Source organism: Strongylocentrotus purpuratus, unplaced genomic scaffold (genome assembly GCF_000002235.5).
Source record: "Strongylocentrotus purpuratus isolate Spur 01 unplaced genomic scaffold, Spur_5.0 spur5_scaffold_21, whole genome shotgun sequence".
NCBI lineage: Eukaryota > Metazoa > Echinodermata > Echinoidea > Camarodonta > Strongylocentrotidae > Strongylocentrotus > Strongylocentrotus purpuratus.
Window position 1 is genome coordinate 41,621,431 of NW_022145607.1, and position 21,945 is coordinate 41,643,375.

Sequence of the window (21,945 nt, forward strand, 5' to 3'; positions counted from 1 at the left end):
ATTCTGAAGAGAAAAAACTTCTTAAAAAAAACATTTTGCAGTTCAAGTTTGAGCATTGATATCTCTCGTTATAGATCATATCGTCGCCTGGCTGGCAGAAGGGCGTTAGCTCAAATTTCAGGTCAATAATGAGACTTTAAGCAGAAGGGCGTTAGCACTAAATCGCCTCAAACTTTAATAAAACTGACTTATTTCTGAGAAAAAAATTGTGGCCGTGTTCTACTACAACATTTCTTCTAGTCTTTAATGTTTTAAACCAATTTTCGAGACAGAAAGCAGTTTAAATATAAAACAAATCTCTTAATGCGAATAATTTGAAAAGTAGTTTCGAGTCGCTCGGGCGCTAACGCCCTTCTGCCATCCGGCTGACGATATTTGAAATTGGTATTGTTGATAAGCATGATTATTCCCCTTTACAATGATGCCTCATTTGTCATCATAAGGTGATCATGTAATGTGCAAGTACACCTGAATATGGGGCCACGTCAAAGGTGCATTGTTGCAAAATGCATTGTTAATGTCAACAGGGAATTCTTCATTTATTTGGAGGATGGATTGTGTTTCGATTGAATAACGATGCATTTTGCAATAATTCACTTTTTGCTGATGCTCATCAATTATGCCGAACAGTTAGCAATGATATTCTTAGATCCTTGATGTTGAATTGTTTATACATGACCATCCAATTAACATTGCAAGCAATCTTTTTGAGGCATTAATAATGGAGTACAGCTCTACCAACTACAATACAATTTACTCTCGGAAAAATTGAAAATAAATAAAGTTATCAATAACAACCTTTTCATGAGAGGCTTTATCAAAAAATTGTCCAAGTTTATATTGACAGAGCTTTATATGGTTCATATGATGGATAAATTCATTCCTATGTCACATTGGAAAATGATTTAGAAATGCTTAGCTCTACATCAATACTGAATTGCATAAATATGAGAAGACATTGCGATTTACCAACGACAAAAAATACTTTTCCCTCATGTTCTCACATATGAATGATCACTTACATGTACATCCGTAACTTGTCATAATGACATGTAAAGCCTATCTGCACTAGTTTGGCCGGAGGGGTTAGACCTCCCTGCATGGTCACTGACAGCTCTCAATTAACATAAGAAAAAGGGGACCATGGGGGACCAACGGGTACCGCTTGGGCATTATTGGCTGTATAGAGGGAACAAGTATATGTAGCTATAATGTTCATGCGCACCTTTAATAGCTGCACAGGGCCAGCTGATTACGTTGCACAATTTCAGGATCTCCAGGCATTTTGCATGGTGAATACATAACCTGCTGGCCCTGCTTCACTAAGGGGCGCAAAGATACTACTGCAGGGACCCGTTTCACAAAGCCTTTTTCAATGACAAACAACAAAAATCAGTGACAAATCTGTTGATAACCAATCAGAAGCAAGGATTTCAGTAGCTTGTAACAAAAACTGTCATTTGTCACTGATGACAAGTTTTGTGAAACACCCCCCCAGAACGTCCTTAAGTGGATAATCGGGGTAAGAAGGGGAGGGGGTACATCTGCAGACAATATTTCCTAGCTTGTGGCAAAATGAATACAAATTAGATACAAAAATACATCCCTAAAAATACACATTTCAGAGTGTCACAAAAAAATTATACAGATATCGTTAAACTCCATGATGCTTCTACCTCACAGAGTATACCCCTTTAGTAAACTAGATTACAAGTCTCTTTATTTTGTTTACGTTGCTATCTCTCTTTCTTGTATTGCAGCCTATGATTCACAGTGCTGTTTGAATATGACATGTATTACCTTTTTTATTTTACCTTGCTCTTATAAGAAAATCAATTTATCCACATCATGATATATCACTACTTCTGTACTACTTACTTGCACAACTATGTCTATAGTATGGCTATGGTTCAACGTTCAACGTCTTTGAGACCTACAGAGATACACATAAAAGAGAAGGGGAGAAAGAAATCATAATACATCTCTTTCCATGTCAGAATACACATTGCATCAACTGTGAAAGCCATTCTACAGGCTTTTGTATTCCTTCATCCTGTAATTAAATTATAACATTGTCTGTACCATGTCTTCATATAATTTGTAAAAATCAGGTACAGGAGCTAGAATGACAAATGACATGGAACCCAAATAGACTTGGTGAACAAAATATTGTGACAAATTTTTGCGAGATTCATTCTCACTCAATTCGTTTTGCCTTTTTAATTAATTGTATCCTGGCTTTTTCCTTCATGCCCTTAAAATATTTTTGGACAATAGGAAATCGCAGAAAGACAATTTTGTCACCGAAAGAAATCACACTTTTGTATTGCTGCACTAGTCATCAGGGCTGAACACAACAAATGAAATCAACAGATTGCTATTCTCTCAATTGAAATACAGTTTAATCGATATATAAGGGGAGGAAGCCTGCAAAGAGAAGAAAAAAAAAATTAATTTTAGAGAGGCAAGGACATTTTATAGCTACCTTGACGTTGATCTAGACCTTCGTTTGCGACTGGACGCCTTACCGGACCTGCTTCCGTGAGACCGCTCAAGCGAGTCGGCTCTAGAATCAGACGAATCCTCACTTGCCTCTCTATGACGCTTCTTCCTTGAGCGCCTCCGCTGGGAATCTTCTTCTGATGACCTCGATCGGCGCCTTGATGACGACTTCTTGTGCTTGCTGCCTCGACGATGTGATTGGTCGCTCGCCTCTTCATCAGATGAATCGCGCTTGCGCTTTTCCTTGTGGCGTTTACTGGAAGATCTATCTTTGGATCGACTACGCTTTGACGAGTCCCGTTTTGATTTGCGACCCTCGGGAGTCCTGGACTTCCTTCGTTGCTTATCCCTGGAGCTACTGACCGAGTATTCACTTTCAGAACTCTTAGACCGGTCCCTATCTCTATGCTTACTTCTACCATGGTCCTTATCATCCCGTTCCCTGGAACTACGCCTGTGTTTTCTTTCTCTGTCATGTTTGGAATCATCGTCCTTATCACGCCTCTTCTTTCTCTCTCTATCCCTCTCAGAACTTCTCTCCCTATTCCTCTCTCGACTGTTTCGCCTTTCCCGACTTCTCTCTTCATCCCTCTCCCGACTACTTCTGTCCCTTTTCTTACTTTTTTCTTTGCTCTTTTCCGAGTCCTTCTTACTTTTCCTCTTATCCTTTTTATCATCCTCCTTACTTCTTTCCCTGCTTCTATGTCTCTTCCTATCACTTTTACTTTCCCTATCCCTTTCCTTCTCCTTATCCCTATCTCGATCTCGATCCCTTTCTGAATCTTTCTTCTTTTTCCTGTCCTTGTCCCTTCTCCTTTCCCTATCACTGTCATCTACCTCACTCTCTTTCCTCCTGTCCTTACTCTTTCTCTCTCTGCTTCTGCTCCTCTCCCTCTTCTTCCTCCTTCCCGAATCCTTAGCGTCATCGGAGGACTCTTCGCTGCTCTCACTCCCCTCATCATCATCCTCCTCATCCCCACTGCTACTGCTACTATTGCTATCGCTGTCCTCCGAGCTTGAGCTCACTGATTCAGTCTTAATCTCAACCTTCTCTTTCTGATCCCACCTTCGAGATCTCTTCTTCTTATCTCCACTCTCTCCTTCTTTTTTACTCTCATCTCTTTCTCCTTTTCTACTATCCAACTCTCCACCGTTTGCAACTAGACTGTCCTCTTTCTCATCTCTATCTGGTCGTTTTAAGCTGGGTTTCTGGATGGTAGATTCCGAGGTGGATTTCTCTCTCTTCCTGTCTCCCCTCTCGTCATCACTCTCGTCATCCGATCTTGCAAACACTACAAGAGAAAAGACATCCAAAAATAGAATAATCGGTAAAATGAATGTACTTCAATGGATTTTCTAGTAGGTCATAAACAATATGTACTGATATATTAAGCTAACACGCAGATTTATGCTCAAGTCCATGAACCAAATTTCATTAGAAAGCATGGACAGAACATTGACAGAAATGGTTACATGGGACTACTCACATACATGTGGCATCTGAATTTAGTATCTTGGTTAATTATTTCTCATCATACTTGAAAGATGCAAGCACTTCCTTTTCAGGTAACGCTGCTACTTTGGTATCCTTGTATAAATGAATACACTCTTTTACGGTTACAACTGTGCGTGTGCGCAGACATGGGCGCCATTTTAATTTAACAAAAATTTAACAAAATTATAATGGCGCACATGTAAATATGATGTGAGCGCACAGCGCAGGCATTGACGCAACAATAAATGCGCATCTGTAAACATTGATGATGCAATATTTACGTGCAAATTAAAATGGCTGCCTTAACTGTGAAGGGGGTATTACCACTACTCAACCATTTCTGAAATAGAACAAGATGGCTCATAATCATTTTTCTCTATTACCAGAAAAACTTTTTCTTAAAAAAAAAAAGGATGGATTAGGTGACCAGACATTGTTCCAAGCAAGAATTTCTCCTGGTAATACTTTGTCAAAGATATAAGATTACAGTGAGGGTTGCAACAATGTTTTAGGTTAAGTTTTGGTATTGTACTTGGTCCAAGTCCAGGGTTAAATTTAGAAACTTGGTACATGTAGAATATCGTTGTTAGAGCAGGGGGGCGTTTCACAAAGATCCTAAGTTGAACTTATCTCTAAGTTAGACTTAACAATTATGGAAAGCCGTTAGCATCTTTGAAAATATTTTGTTTACGTTATTTTAAAAGGAATAAAATGTTCAGTCAAATCATTCATATTTTCTTTTATCAAGGAGATTTCATGTTCTTGATGTGGAATTTATGAAAAGTCTAAATTACTTGAATTTTCGCTTTTGAATATATTTTATTTTAAGGCTACAAATGGCTCTCCAAATTTTCTAAGTCCAACTTAGAGTTAAGTTTGACTTAGGATCTTTGTGAAACACCCCCTGGTGTCGTAGTACCGTGAACCAAGGGGTTACTTACTGTTTTCATGTTTCTTGCGTCTCCATGAATCCTTCTTGGACTGGATACTCCTCTTGAGCTCCTGATCGCTGTCCTCACTCTCTGACTCCTCCCTCTTCCCCCTCTCATCGTCACTCCTATCCTCGTCACTGTCCGAAGCGTATGATGTCAGACCTATAAAAAATTACCATTCACTTGCAGTTAGATAAAGGCTCCTTCACCCTATTCATAAGGCCTTTAAAAAAAAGACGTTGTATTGCCCTTTAGGAGCCAAAACACAGGCCGGTTGGTCAAAAAAAAAAATATTCTCCCTCTTTGGGCTGACATTTTCAAGTTTTTTGCTTGAATACATATTTTGTTATTCTTTTTAAAGAAAATTCTCTCTTTTTTTTAAAAGCCAACCATAGATTTCAAGATTTTTTGCAAAGGGCAATACAACATCTTTTTTTTTTTTTACGCCTAAGGGGGATTTACCACATTCTAATGCAACTTTTTTGATAAGGGGAGATTCAGACCTACCAAGCTTGTATAAGACATCCCAATAGCATAAGGCTGGACTAATGTGAACATGATTCAGCATTGCAATGTGCTTTGTAAGAATAACAAAATATATGGTCCATGAATTTAGTTATAAGGTACATGTATATGTCTCTCTGGAATTCAGATCCTTTCTTAATTCATTTCTGGATGGTGAAGTTCAGTTACAGCTCATTTTATGTATGTTCTAACCAAAGATGAAAAAAGCCAGTCAGTCACTCAATAGTGTCTGACAGTGAAGTCTAGCAAGTAAACGGGTTTCCTTGCATAATTTGAATATTAGGACACTGCTAATGTTTACATTACACAGATTGGACATACGGATACATGACATATTCATAATTCCTGCAAAATTCTACAGAATTTGATGTTGGCTGCAAAAGGGACATGGTATCTTTAAAGTGGCGATTTCTTGCGACAGTTTAATGCATCATATCTGAACGAATCTGAACAGTGTAACACCAATCCCTGACAGCTAGTCTGTCTATCTCCTTCTCTATTGAGTACTTACCAGAAAGCCCAGTTATGGAAGCCAATGCGGTAGAATTAGAGAGCTGACGAGCTGGTGCTAAAAAATAATACACGCCACACGGGTGAACGTGAGATCGTTAGAAAGCTACAAACGAAGGAGAAACTCGGGTTATGGAAAATAAGTGGCCACTGACAGTAAACAAGATGTGTCCGCCAGATACAGTTAAGCAGAGTTGACCTTCCGCTTGACATACAAGTATGAATAATCAAGAAATATGATTGAAGCTTTCACAAAATTGGCATTCAAAGAGATAGTTTGTTAAAAATAGATCCTTTTAGCACTTTATATAAAACTTAAACAAATTCCAAATAACATTTAGTATATCACAGATGTATTAGATATGGATACTATTTGTTCTGATTTTTTTTTAAATCAAAAGCCTTCTCATTGCCCTATATAGAATTACATTTTCAAATACATGAATTTCAATATTACCGTTTCTGTGATCATTCATGGGAAATACGACAAAAAATAGGTTTTGTAAAAAGAATTCACAATATCATTGAATGAAATATATAATATCTTTTATAACATATATAAAAAAAAAGCATTTTTAATTCATAATTCAGTGACAGATAACAATAATTGCAAATTATGAAAAAGTCGTAATGAATGTCAAGAAGAAAAAGAAAATAGACATCTTTCTACAAAATTAGAAACATGCATACATACAAATAAAACAATTATTCACATTTTACTTTGAAGACAAATTACAGCAGATTGTGATAAATCAAATCAACTTTTACATAAAAGATCATTGACTCTCTAATTTAAAAAAAGATATACAGAACTGTTCATATTGTCTTCTTTCCCAATGCTCACACGTAATGAACACCTCATGGTATCTTTCGTTCGACATGGAACCAACAAAAGGAATCTGGTTCCCTCCCTACCTTTAGCTGCCCTAAGCTTAGCCTTTCTATGAACCTCGGTGGCGATGTGTTTGATCTCCTTCCCCGTCACCTCCAGCAGGACCTCTGTCATCCACTTCCGGATCTTCGTCATCTAGGTCAAAGGTTAAGAAAGAGATGAAATCAATTTACAGTCGAACCTGCTTTTAGTAGTGACCATCTGTCTACAATGACCACATTTTTTGTTTCCCTTAAAAATGTTTTCTCATTGAAACATGTGCTGCAGATACCTGTTTACAAAGACCACATTTTTTGTTTCCCTTGAAAATGGTTTTTCATTGAAACATGTGCTATAGGTACCTGTCTACAAAGACGACCTGCTCATGAAGACCACTTTTCTTGTCTCCCTTGGGTGGTCTTTATAGACAGGTTTCACTGTAATGTAAACAATTGAGAAGATGGTGAAGTTTTTATTATCATTATTAATATCATCATTGTTATTATATTATATATAATATCCTCCTCACCAGCTGCTGTTGTCTTTCCTCCTCTGTCATATACGGTGGCTCGTCTTCCTCCTCTTCCTCATCAGGAACTGGAGACGACCGGTTCTTCTTCAGAGAGGTCTCCTCCTCCTCCTCCCCTTCAGCGCTTTGGCCTTTCAATCCAGTGGCTTTCCCATCCCCTCCCCCTCCTTCTTCATCACTATCCTGTAATGTGAATACGATTGAGAACAACATTACAGTGGAAGTCCAAGGCATTTTGTTTTGTATGTTTCTGACAATGTCAAAGATACATACTCTCACCAAGTTTAACTATGATACCTCAATTTGTTCATAAGTTACACATTCAGAAGAATAATAACTGACCCCAAAACATAATGCCTTCGGAAACCACTACGTGTGGTGGAGGCATAGTAACACAAATTGCTTCATATCTTCTAGAGTTAGAGAGCATCATGAGGGAAATGAAAGTTAGATTCTCTGCATTCAAAGAAAAGAGTATGGAGGAATATACTCACATCGTACTTGGACTTTGGCGGAAGACCAGCAGCAATCCGAGCTTGATTGATGATGTCATTCTCAGCCTTCTTACTGGCCTCTAGTCGATCTCTTCTCTCTTTCTCTTTCTTTTCCTTATCCAGCTTCTTCTCTTTCTCTTTGTCCATCTTTTCCAGGCCCTCTCTGATCCAGGCAGGCAACAGCTTGATTTTCTGCTCATCTGTCAAATACATAACATCGAGCACAAAGCATGAAATTTCTGCGTTTCATTATACAGTCAAAGCTGGTTTAGCAACCACCTGTCTATAAAGACCACATTTTTGTTTCCCTTGAAAATGGTTTCTGATTGTCCTTAAGGAACCTGTACATAAGGACCACCTGTCTGTAAAGACCACTTTTCTTGTCTCCCTTGGGTGGTCTTTATAGACAGGTTTCACTGTACGTCTAATACCCCAAACAGCAAGTGATTATGAACATGTCAAGTTTGAAGCTACTGTATGGCTCCAGTGAAAGAGCAGTAGTGTTGGAGACAGAAAATCCAAATTCAGTACCAAAACACTGTGCTCAAACCATCATGGTTCTTCAAATGCCTTCATATTCTAGATATGACAAGGAACAGTTTAAAAATGAGGCCAATTTTGTTATGCAACATGTTTGTGTAGTCCCATATACATCTTTCTGTGTACAGTGCTTTTTACTTTACCAAGGTTGGGCCACATTTGTTATCATTTTGATGACTCCAAAACCTGTCAATACACACCAATGCTTATATGCTACATGATCAACTTCTTGTGATCGATTCCACACCGTTTCTTTCACAATGCAATCGCATGTATATAGGAGATAGGAGACTGCGAAATTGCGAATGATTGGAAGACTCACAATTGATTTGGATCAATCACAACTCTTTGTAAGACGGGGCCCAGAACTCAACTTTATCTTTAAAAGGAATTCCATTTACTGCAACTATGTAGGGCAAATTGCCCTTGTCCTCATCTAACTCTTTTGCTCGCCCACACTTACCAAGAGCTAGGTTGGGCTCTTCCTCCTCCACATCTGGCGGGTAGTGGGAATACTGGGGATCATGGGAGTAGTCCATCCGATTGAAGTCACGGTATCCCTTACCCCCGTCCCTACCCCGTCCGTCACCACTGTGGTACTGCTGGGGCTGGGGGTGCCGCTCCCTGCCTCCCATCCCCATGTCATGCTGGTAGAAATCCTGCTGTGGAGGGGGGTGCCAGTGTTGCTGCTGTTGGTTGGGGGCATACCCCTGTTGTTGGTAATTCTGTGAGAGAAAGTGAGGAAGTTTCAGATATTAGTCACTTTGAATTTGAGTTTAATTGTTGGCGTGGACATCTTGGGGTGAAAAGCTCTCCAAAATCACAACGAGTACTAAAGAAAAAGAAGATTTAAAATGCATGCATTACTGATCTAGTATAGAATCTAAATTCTCAGTCATAGTTTACTGGGGCTAAGTATCTTCAAACTCTGACAAGGTAAATTATCAGCATAGCAATGAAAAAACAAAAAACATATATCAAAAGAGCGTGGATATATACATACCTCTTGACGATAATCATTGCTTTGCCCACCATGATTGTAGTCAAATCTCTCTGGAGGCATAGGAGGGGGATGCTGGTGGAAGGGAGGGGCTAGTCCCCCTCCTCCCCCTCCCCCATCTCCCCCATCCATACCGTGATGGCGCTCAAACCTTTTCACTGAGCTGCTGTTGCCGGCTCCATGGGCATAGTCGAACCTCTGAGGGGCTACCATAGGGGGCGGGCCGGGTGGTGGAGGGAAGTTCTGCTGCTGCTGCTGTTGTTGCTGCTGCTGCTGCTGTTGCTGCTGCCACTGTGTACTAGGTGTTTGGTGGTTCCAGTCCCAGGCAATGGGTTGAGATACACTGGTAGAGGGAGCACCAGAGGTGCGGGGTTGGCCCTCAGGCATGCCCTGTGGGGGTGGTGGTGGAGGGGGTAGTAGGCGCATCATACGGTCTCCACCTGAAACAAACAAACGTACATATATACATAAAGCAACCAGTTGTATACATCACATGGAAGAATGGAGCGAATAATGACAAAGTGTTGCAAAGAGGAAAGGTGAAGATAAAACGTATAAGATTAGATAAGATGTATGGTACACTTGATATGAAAAAGGGGGTTTGTAGAATCTGGCGATAGCAGCAGAGATCACAGGACAGCAGAGTAGAAGAAAGAAGAAGAGTAACGCACTATGGTTTGAGAGAAAGACCGCAAGTCCTTTAATCAATCACAAGTTTGCAATATCCTATCCTATGTACATAGTTGCAAATAAGTTGCGATTAATATCAACTCTTTGTAAAGCTTGGCCCTGGCAAAGGCTTGAAATAGAGAGGCGTGGAAGAGCATGATAACCAAAGTCAACCGATATGGCATCTTAAGAGATTTCAAGGAAATGTATTTCAAAAATTAAAGGGAGGGTAGCTTGGCAAATACTGTTTAACGCCATCTACGTCCTCTTATGGACAACTGCACGCAAATGAATGGACTTGATTAACGATAGTCAGTGACTTAATCTTGACATGGTCACGTACGCGAAACAGACCGAAGTTCTCCTCACGCTTCGGTTTTGCGTATGCTGCCCCCACGTGCTTGCTGTGGTCGCGTCGTCTGTAGTTGTATTATACCCGATTGGCCCCGAGTCGGGTCACGGAAAAGACACATAGTCTCGTCAGTCTACACTCACTTTAGATTTAGAAACGTGTCCATAGCAGAAAAGGCATACTTGTTGGAGAAATCACTGAATGTAAAACTGTGATTTAGCATGTGATTTAGCATGTATGAATGGAAGACAGTTTCAATATTCCTCAGCCTTATCAAGGCATAGATGTATTCACTAGCTCTATGACCTAATGGACACCAACCCATGAACGAAAAGACAAAAGAAGACCAGATATGCGCAGAGAACACAGGACTGGATATGGAGTACTGGACCAGCACATCATGAGAAACCTTAAAGACATGGGTAGGTATGAGAAACCGAAAGGACTTAACTTGATCAGGTATTAGTACGACCTATGGATCTACCTCTATGGATAAAAAGTCTGATTTGTCAAAACTTTGACATTTTCTATTCCTGGTACATATTTACACAACTCTACCTTCCACTAAGCTACAAAGATGAAACGTTCCCTACCTTCTTGTCGATGTTTGCTGCCCTCATCGTCTAGGGGAAGTAGGGCTGGTGCTGATGGAGGAATCTAGGTAGAATAAGAGATCACAACAAATTAATTCAAACTGTATCTTCTATGTACAGCTCATGATATCAGCAACAATTTTCATAATTTATCATTAGTGTTTTTTTCCATTTTGTATCTCTTTATGAATTATTTTTGAATTGGTGCAATGGACAGGACCTTGTGGGAGATTAGCCTTATGCTAAATGCAATAAAGTCCCATTACTTCTACAGTCAAACCTGCTTTAGTGACCACCTGTCTAGAAAGACCACATTTTTGTTTCCCTTGAAAATGGTTTCTCATTGAAACATGTACTAAAGGAACCTGTCTACAAAGACCACATTTTTTGTTTCCCTTGAAAAGGGTTTCTCATTGAAACATGTACTAAAGGATCCTGTCTACAAAGACCACTTGTTGTGTTTCCTTTGGGTGGTCGCTATAGACAGGTTTGACTGTGCTACTAAAATTTGGGATCTAGCCAGATAATTCTAAACACTAATGAGTTGTGATATATATATCTATGAAAGCTACATGTTAAGTACTTATCGAAAAACTTAACTGAGACATGATTCAGAATTATCAATACTCTAAATTACGATAAATTTCTACAAGTGTAGCTCACAATAATCTGTCTAGCTCATTTATCTCACTGACATATCCTGTTAACATCCATAAGAGAAGAGAAGCTAGAGAAAGTTATTACCAAGAAAGAAAACTAGAACCTATTTCAGGCAATTCATCTCCAAACATCTTTAGAACTTTACAAAAATCCTTTATAGTTGAGGCTCTGACAAAGATTTCTCATATTACATTTCAAAGCTTTTTATGAAACCAAGAATTTAGAACAGGTATAATGACATCACATCTCTTGAATACGCACCTGAGGAGGGAGGGGTGGGTGTTCCAATACCACCTCTGAGGGTGGAAGAGGGGGTTGGGGTGGTAGAGGGGGCAGTGGTGGTGGTGGTGCTTGTAGGTGTGGTGGCGCTTGTAGGTGTGGTGGCGCTTGGTGGTGTGGTGGTGCTGCTTGTGGGTGTGGTGGTGGTACTTGTTGGTGTGGTGTATCCGATACTTCTTTCTGTCTGATCCATTCCTGTGCCAGAGATGCCCAGTCAGTAGCGGCTGATGAGAATTCAAAATAAAAATATATTTATCACCAACTTTTAATCATATTTACCTGCGCTGGTAACTCTCAATTCAAGTAAAGATATATACAAATTGTGTGCATGATGTTCGTAGTGACACGGTCAGGTTGAATTATGTGTATGATCCACCAAGAAAAGTTTTGACAACACTGTAAGTCCTTCTAGAGATGGTAGGACAATCTATGTCTATGTCAATTGAGAAAATCTGCAGTAGACACAACACATATCTATAAGTGTTTTTTTTTAAATTGCCTTTTGCCTCAATATGGAAAATCTAAATTCTCTGCTATCATATCACACTAAGTTCGTGTCTTGCAGCACCTCTGAGGTCTATATACATGTAGGAAGATCATAAACATGCATTACCCTTGTTTGGAATAACTTGCCTTTGTATTTTTGTAAATTTCAATCACATGGGTCCTGACTTAAAGTTGTAAATGATCCAGATCGCTAGTTAGTCCTATCAAACGCAAACTTACAGCCTACTATCTCTTCAAAACTTGCAATTGAAATCAAGCAGCAATAAACCAGTTCTTAGTTGCAGTCTGAGCATGAGCAGATAAAGGTCATTGCAGAACAAATTGTGAAATACACGGAGACAAAAATACCGGCTACATGCTAATGAAAGTTATGTAATCATTATTCATTTATTCACTAGCAGTGCACTCCATGATACACAGATGGAAGTTTTCTTTAAAAAGGGGAAACAAAGGCTATTTATGTAGCACCTGCATCGCTGTAGGAGGGATTATTTCAAAAAGTACAAAGTTGGACCTCTTCATGTTTTGAAGATCTGTGAATATTCAGGGGCATTTGGAACATATGTGCTAACTGTGAACAGGTCTATTGATTTGAATGAATCACATCAGTTTATTCGAGACAAGGCCCTGCAAAGAGCAACAAGTAAGACCCATGCCTGAACATACTCACCTGCGTTTGCTTGGTAATGTTGCTGGGCTTGCATGCCCCATTGGCCAGGCCCTGGGCCCTGCCACTGGTTAACGGGCCACATCGTGACTCCTGCTTTCTTTGAATGGGAGTTTACTGCCTCAAAATGTCACGACCTAGAAGAAAGCTTTATCTGAAGTGTAATGAAATAATGAAGAAGAAAGAAAAGAAAGAAAAAAGACGTTACATGAGTAACAAGTAAGCAGTTACACAACACTCAACAGCCACAGTAACAGATTGAAATAAAATTTGGACCGAGCCATTGCGAGTTTTGCAGAACACAGGTACATGTAAGACATGACAATTTTGAAATGGGGACTACATGTATACTAAACTAATAGCCATTATCGTAAAGTAAGTATCAAATTGACGTCTTAAGAAAAAAAAATTGTACACCACATAAACTAACTCTCTAGTCTTAGGAAGTCAGTGTTTTTGTATTGAAAAGATTCAAGATTCAAATAAGGTTTTATTCATGACTTGTCAAAAAGTCCAAGGACTAAAATGCAAGTTTACATCAATATAAAAAGCATTCAAAAACATGTGTACATATACATAAAAAGATAATATAGCAAATGAGAACAAATATATATAACAATGAATAAATGTTTAAATCAAAACATTAAAGTAGTAACAAACAAAAAGGATTTAAAAAAAAAATTAAAAAATACAAGATATGAAATATTGCTAACGAAAATGAATAAATGTTTACATCAAAATAAATAAAGTGTATACAGATACGTGAGTTCAATTAAATTAACTGTAACATTGGAAAATTGTGATAAAATGCAATACAAATTCCATTCAGAAGGTATAGTGAGTATTAAAAACTATTAAAAAGTATTAAAATTGGAGTCTTGGCAGTGTGCTAAGTGTGATTATGAGTACAGTATAATATATATATAAACATATTGCACATGAAAACAATGGAATTCCTTAGGTATTATTGGTCACAGTAAGAATAGCAGATAATTAAAGAATGTTGTACTGTAAAACATCATCAGAGAAGAAAGAGGTGGAGAGGAAGAAGAGAGGAAGAGGCAGAGAGAGCAAAGAGAGAGAAAGAGAAAGAGACAGAGAGAGACAGACATAGAGCTGAGAGAGAGAGAGGGAATGGGAGTGAAATAGAAATAGAGAGGAAAGACCAGGACTGAAAAAGAGAAAATGAAATTTGAAAAGTAGCAAGTTCAGATAGAGAAAAGGGATGAGAGAGTGAGAGGAAGGATAAAAATACATGCAACATCAAAATATGAATGAATGGAAGAACCTGCTGTGCCAATCATCATGACAGTTAAAATTGCACATAATTATATTATTGCTGAAATACATGACATACAACATACTGATAATTCCTAAGCCTCTATTTATTATTATTATTCAAGGATCGAGTGAAAGATGGGATGGTGGAATTTCGGTACCTCGTAGTTCTCATCTTAGGCAAGGACAAATCTAGTGCATTTCAATCGCACCATTGGCTTAAGTTTAACTAATTATCATCAGGAACATGTGGAAGGTAAGCAAATTCATTGCCATCACTCCACACCATGGTTTGCTTAGCCATGGTTTCGATCGTGTGACATCAGTGTAATAGCTAGACCCTAGAGATTTTTTTAGAGGTTGGCGCAACTTCACTGATGCCATTTAAATCCCAAATTCTGACCTCTGCAACATCGCGATCACAAGCTATAAACACGAATGCATGTGCGTACTAACTAGACGCTGATCAAAACAAGTTCAGCTCAAACCCAATTAATCAAAAATGAATACTTTAATTCTGTGACATTACGGTAGATAACTTCACACAGGCGCGCGCCTGTATTCGTGCAGCGGTTTGCTGTGAAACCTGTGAAAAAGTGTATACTAATATCAACGTTTATTCAAAAATACTCCAAAAAATAAAAATAAAATTGACACGAAACAGGTGATAAACATAGACCCAACGACTTTTATTCATGATCTTTATTTGGACATTTAATGAATATTTACTTCAATTTTGGTATGTTTAAGTAGGGTATCCCGATATCTCCACGCCGGAGTTATGGGTCAAATTTTGGATAGACTTCTGAAAAAGCGCCAACTCTGTACACAGGGCAAAATTTCATATTTTTTCTAAATATTTGACCGATTTCAAAGTGATTTGTAAATTGTATGAGAAGAAAGAAGAGTCTACTTGCGAACTCCAAAGCCAGTGTGCAATGCAATGTTTGTCTGGTGCAGGAAGGGGTGATTACAATTACAAACACAATTGAGCATTTTACTAATTTTAGGTTTTGTTTCCCTGCCTCTTCACACTGTCACTGGCCCAGCTTGTGCATTGGAGTTCCGCCGAATCCCGCGCGCACTCCGCCGAGCTCGGAGGAGGGGATGGGATGTTGTTAGCGTCACAATCGAGCACACGAAAATTATGGAACCATTCAACGAACTTCATTACGAAATTTTAGATGCTTTTCCTTCAAAACAGTAACTAATTGCTAGCAACTCCAATACAGAGCTCTATTTTTGGTAAGATTCAACAACTGCTAGATGATTTAATCATTTCAAACACAGGTAACTTCAAGCTTCACTTACCAATTTAATTCACCATCGCGCTATAACATCACACATGTACGCCATTGATCGAGCTAAACGCCATGTCTGAAATACTTTGCGGACCGACATCGAGAGAGGGCGTACCAGTACTTCAAGTGGTCCCTTCAAGTTTAGTGTCCTTTTCGTTTTTCCCCTAACTTGATTGATTGATTGACTTTATTCGCCAAACCTCCACAACATAGTTACAACAGTATAAAAGAATAACAGATCAAAATTATGTCAGCTTGAACAGGATAACCCACGAAGGCTCGAGAGCTTATTTCCAGACATACATGTACAAAATTAATAAGTAAAAATCTTATTATTTGCAATGACAGATAAGAAGAAAAAAAACTTACTAAAGAAAGAAGAAGAAAAATAAGAAGGAGCAGAAGAAAAAGAGGAGGAGGGGAAGGAGGAGGAGGAAGAGAAAAATACTGATGAATATGTTGCATTTCTACAACGTACATATAAACACAAATATATACAAAATTAAAAAGTATGAACCAGCAGACAAAAGAAAATAAAATAAAAGAGAATTGTTTTGAATTCAATCATATAAAATGTAATTTGTTTCCTTCTCTGGCGCTCCTTATTATCTTCTCTCTTTTCTCTTTCTTTCTTTCTTTCTTTCTTTCTTTCTTTCTTTCTTCTGAACAAGCGCCTCTTTTCTTTTATCTCTCTTTCTTTCTTCTTTCCTTTCTTCCTAATATACAGTGCGTCCCAGAAAAAACAAAACCGAGAATTATCGATGTTTTATTATAGCTTAATCACAATTATAATTGATAAATGACACATATTTGGAAAGCTTAGATCCTTCTCTTTCATTTGATGCAACTATAATGTTACGCGTGAGTGATTACAATGAATTTGAAGAGAGGAAACCAAAAAGTCATTTGGCGGACGGTATCTGAATTTCAAAGAGAAAATCACATTTCTAGAAAGTTGAGTTTCTGCCCTTTCATATGACACCTCAATCAGGAAAAATGAGCAAGGAATGACAAAGTTCTGTTTGTTTAAAGTAGTGCTTGCATTTCCATAATAATTATTTTATAAAAACGAATTCGTTTTCACTGGCTGCCTGCAGTAGCAACAACTCCGTTTCGTTGACAATCAGGCAATCAGCCATGCAAGTCTTGCGTCTACGGCGGATTGTCAACGAAACGGAGTTAGGTCTTTTGTTAATTCCTTCCTTCAAATTGCTTTTAATCACGCATGCGTGAAATATGCATCATAATATGAGTTGCATCAAATGAAAGAGGATGATCTAAGATTTCCAAATATGTGTCATTTATTAATTATAAATGTGACTAAGTTATAATAAAACATCGATAGTTCTCGGTTTCGTTTTTTCTGGGACGCACTGTATTTCCTTTTTTTTTGTTTTTTTTTTTTGCTTTTTCCCTTTCTTTCTTTTTTACTCCTATCTTTTTCTTTCTTCTTTCCTTTTTTCCTTTCTTTCTTTGTTTGTTTCCTTTTTTTCCCTTCCTATTTTCTTTCGTTCTTTCTTTTGCAGAATGATGGGGGGGGGGTAAGTTTAAAGGCAGATTCGGGAGCCGATACATTGCCAGCCCATTTACTTGGGGCGGGGGTTAATCATGACGATTTTCAATGGGCACAAAAACCCGATAACACGATTCGGGGGAGCATGTACAGTGTGAGTCCAAAAAAAAGTTTACACCTAGAAAATTACTAAGTATTTAAAAAAATCATCTATGAACATTGAATTGTTCTATTTCTCATGAAAGAGTGTTTTATCCAAAATCATTTGGTATCATTTGTGTGTGGTATGTGTTCACGCCTGGATGAACAGGAGACATTGTTTGCGAGAGAGCAAAAATCGACTTGCGCCAAAGTTGCCTATGACTGATGTTTGAATAAAACATTTGGGATGTGGGTATTAATTCGGTCTTTGCAGATCCAAATAACATCTCTAACAAAATTAATCATGCCACACTTATCAAATATCGAATATCAAATATCAACAAATATTTGTGCGCGCGTGTGTGGGCATGTGTGACTTTGCAAAAAACATATGCAATGCTTTTCATTTGATACATTCAATTCATTCTCTCATTCCGCTAATCCCAGCATAATACATACTGTACTTTGGCGCAAGTCGATTTTTGCACTCTCGCAAACAAGGAAAAAGGGTCGAGAATGGTACAACGAATCGTCTTCTTTCTCTAATAATTTTATTAAACTATGAAAGGTCAAAGCTTACACGCTTTGCGCAGGAGGGGGGAATTGAATTTAGACAAGAAATAAGAGTCGAGAATGATAAAACAAATCGTCTTTTTTTTTTCTCTAATAATTAATGAAAGGTCAAAGCTAGGGCGGGGAAAAACTGAATTCAGACAAGGATTAAGAATCGGGAATGGTACAACGAATCGTCTTCTTTCTCTAACAATAATTTAATGAAACGTCAAAGCTTCCGCGCTTTGCGCGAGAGGGGGAAACTGAATTCAGACAAGGTACAACAAATCGTCTTCTTTTTCTAATAATTAATGAAAGTTCAAAGCTTCCGCGCTTCGCGCGGGGAACTTCAGACAAGGATTAAGAGTCGAGAATGGTACAACGAATCGTCTTCTTTCTCTAATAATTTAATGAAACATCAAAGCTTTTGCGCGTAATGGGGGGGGGGGGGGGCAGCGAGCTGCCCGAATATGAATTTTTGATATATTTTCTCGTTTATCTTGGTAATAAATAATACTTTCACACAATACATATTATGCTCAAATTGTTGCTCTCAAAAGCCGAATTGTGAACCAGAAAATTACTTTTTCGGGCAAGAGGCTTCAGCCCAGCCCCCCCCCCCCCCCCGATGAAAATGTCAACAAAATTGTATAACTTATTGAATTGAATTGAATTGAATTGAATTGAAATTTATTTCCATCATCATGACAATATATACAAAGATAAAATATGGAATTTCATAACATGTAACAAAATCAAAATGATATATAAATTGACATAACAGCATTCAAAATACAAATGGAAAATGGTGCATCCGTAAAAGCCAGTAAGGCTTGACATGAATGCACCAGGCGGAGAAGTAATAATAACATATACTTGAAGAAGAAGAAAAAAAGGGGAAAAAATAAAAAGAAAAAGGAAAAATAAAAAGGAGGAGTATTAGTAATATAGGTGTGGTCTTAAAATAAATTATGCGTTATAAAGAGAGATAAGATGTTTTTGTAAAGTCTTTTGAAAGAATTATTAAATCCGACAGATTGTAAAAATGGAGGTAGGGAATTCAACATTTTTGGACCAACATAACGGAGAGAATCGGTTATATTAGACGAAGCATGCAATGGTGGAATTTATTAGCATTTCTTGTGTAGTAGGTATGGACCACATTGTTAAGACTAAATGGGTGCATAAGGTTTGGAGGTAGTGAGTTTGAGAAAAATCGTTGCATCAATGAAGCAATTTGCAATTTATTAATATCATAAATATATAAAGTATTGAATTTCCTAAATAAAGGATGTTGATATCGGACAAGAGACGTGACGTGAGCTTGCCCCCCTCCAAAATTGTGCCTGCTTGTAGATACCGGTATGGTACTTCTAATATGACCTTGTCAGTATTGGTATGTTGAGTTGAAAAAACAGTCTGCGCATTTTTCAAATTTCCGGCCCCCCCCCCCCCCCCCCCCCCCTCCCCCCCTATCGGAAAATCCTTGATCCGCGTCTGAACAGCGAGGGCTTATGACTGGAATTTTCAAATTTTGGTTGAAATATAATTCTGCCGATGTGTCGATACTATAGTAACAACTTTAGTTGATAACACACAAAGAAACCCACGCAAAACACAATTATATTGTATTTACAAAGCTTTATTTGAATGGTTTACACAAGTCCAAAATATGATCATGATCCTTCCAGGAGAGTACATTGAATAGGCCTACACGAGCTGAGTTGAGTTGAGGTTTCATTATCCAAACGTTCAAATACAGTAATATAACGTTAATAACAAAAATGTATGTTCAAAAAATATGTCGAATGAATAATGGGGACCAGAAAATAGCAAAAAATGCTAATCATGTTTGGTACCTTTAAAGTACAGTATCTTAAAGGTACTATGTCCCATTTGCAGGCCCAACAAATGAAAAGGTTAAATTCCAACGGCATTTGAAAGATAATACTAATTTAGAACTTCCCTAAAAAAGAGGGGGGGGGCTTAAAAATGTCTTTAAGTGGGAAAATAACAACTAATAGTTGTCAAATTGACTTAATTATACGTAGTCAGTAAGTAATAGTGTGATTTTCAGATTAATTTTGACCATTACAAGAAGTGGGTTATTGATGTAGACGAATGCTCATGTACCCTTTCCAGCTCATTTTATGTATATAATATACACCACAGAAGAAAAAAGGCCACTCATTCACTAAATAGTGTCTGACAGCGAAGTCTAGCAAGTAAACGGGTTTCCTTGCATAATTTGAATAATAGGACACTGCTAACGTTTAAATTTCGCAAATAGGACATATATGACATATTCATAATTCCTGCAAAGTTCTACAGAATTTGATGTTGGCTGCAAAAGGGACATAGTATACAACTGTGCATAATTATGTATATGAATTATTGAATAGAGGTACAACCAGGGACATGCTTGCTACAAACTATTTCATGTGGAATGAGGCAAAACTTTCTTTTACAGTATATACAAATGACATTATGAGAAACGTTTCAGTGGAAATGAAATATACCTCGAATCAAGTTAAGTTTAATATCTGCTCAACATTCAGGTCAGGTAACTCTTAAATATAATTCAGGTATAGCGCAGCTATATAGCTATATTAATATACTCTACTCCGCTGTGATGAAAATAAAACTCCTCACAGTGCTACTTTACAGACACACACATACACACAACATAACTATTCAACAGCTTCTGAAAACAAGTGCGCCTTCAACAAAATTTTGAAGACAGTACAGGCCCCAGATGAGGCTTTCCTATATAATGTCTAGTAATAGGTTATTCCAAAGATTTGGAGCTGCGAAATTTCTAGAAAATGGTTTCATAAAGAAAAAATATATGTACAATATAAGACAGAACAATAATTTGTATGTTCCTAATCATAAATATAATGTCTCTGAATGTTCTATCAAATACTCAGGGCTGATCATGTGGAATAATCTATCGAATACCTTAAAATGTACCAAAATTCTTCCAGTTTTTAAACGAACATATAAAAATCATCTTTTAAATTTATGTTAAGTTGCCTTCTCCCTTCCTCTCCCATTCCTTTTACCCATGTATTGTAGTTGCTGTTGTTGTATTGTTAGTTACTTAGTTCATGTTTTTGTTAAATTTGATTTGTATGTGTATATTTAAGGGATTGACCATGCATGGACAGGCCTGTAGGCCTATTGTCGATCTCACCATTATCTGTTATGTTATATTTATGGTGTATTCTTGTTTGTCTTTTGATTGTTTTGTATTTTTTTTATCAGATTGTGGAAATAAACTAAACTTGAACTTGAAACTTGAAACCGCAATCTACGAGAGTTAATTTTGTTTCTGTGTATTTAGCAAGTTCGGTACATATGGATGTGATTAAAAAGCACTTCATCAACTCTGTCCCAGCTACATATCTGAACTTGTTACACCTTACATACCCACTCGATCCCTCCGCTCTGCATCTCAACACCTAATTGAACCCACGAAAGACAGGACCAAGTCATACGGATCCAGAAGATTCTCATCTACAGCTTCGCATCTCTGGAACTCTCTCCCCACTACTTTCCGAACCATCACAGACTTAGCTTTCTTTCAATCTCAACTAAAAAACCTACCTGTTTAAAAACGCTTTCTAATGTCATTTAAACTGTATTATTGTATTCATCAAAATTTAATTACATTACTGTACTCTTATATAATTTGCCTTCATTTCTGTGTTATGGATGTATATGTTTGATTATTATTAATCTTTTCCTTATTTTGATATATATCTTTAGTTCATGAATTAGTTGTTATGTGTAATTTTGTTGTATTAATATTGTAAAGCGCATTGCTATTTTCTTCGAAGATGAAATGCGCTATATAAGTCTAGGTTATTAGTATTATTATTATTAATCATCTTGGGCGTGACCATTCAATGTTTTGTAAACAAGCAAACGTATTTTGAATGCAATTTTCTGTCTTATTGGCAATTACATAATAACAGCTTTGTGAAATAACGACATTATTCCTTTCCTTTCTACACATTATATGCTAGTAAC

At 37.6% G+C, this 21,945-nt stretch overlaps 1 protein-coding gene across 1 annotated transcript; it reads right to left on the reverse strand.

Moving 5' to 3' along the window:
• Positions 1–719: 719 nt before the first annotated feature.
• LOC115918927 (arginine/serine-rich protein PNISR-like) lies at positions 720–15,765 on the reverse strand. The gene is made up of 13 exons (XM_030994838.1): positions 15,715–15,765; positions 13,129–13,279; positions 11,934–12,175; positions 11,013–11,076; positions 9,402–9,838; positions 8,862–9,123; positions 7,859–8,058; positions 7,365–7,547; positions 6,880–6,991; positions 5,966–6,022; positions 4,939–5,091; positions 2,486–3,794; positions 720–1,933 (listed from the first exon to the last, which is right to left on the reverse strand). The coding sequence occupies exons 2-13, from the start codon at positions 13,208–13,210 to the stop codon at positions 1,918–1,920; spliced, it is 3,117 nt and encodes a 1,038-aa protein (XP_030850698.1). The 5' UTR covers positions 13,211–13,279; positions 15,715–15,765; the 3' UTR covers positions 720–1,917.
• Positions 15,766–21,945: the final 6,180 nt, after the last annotated feature.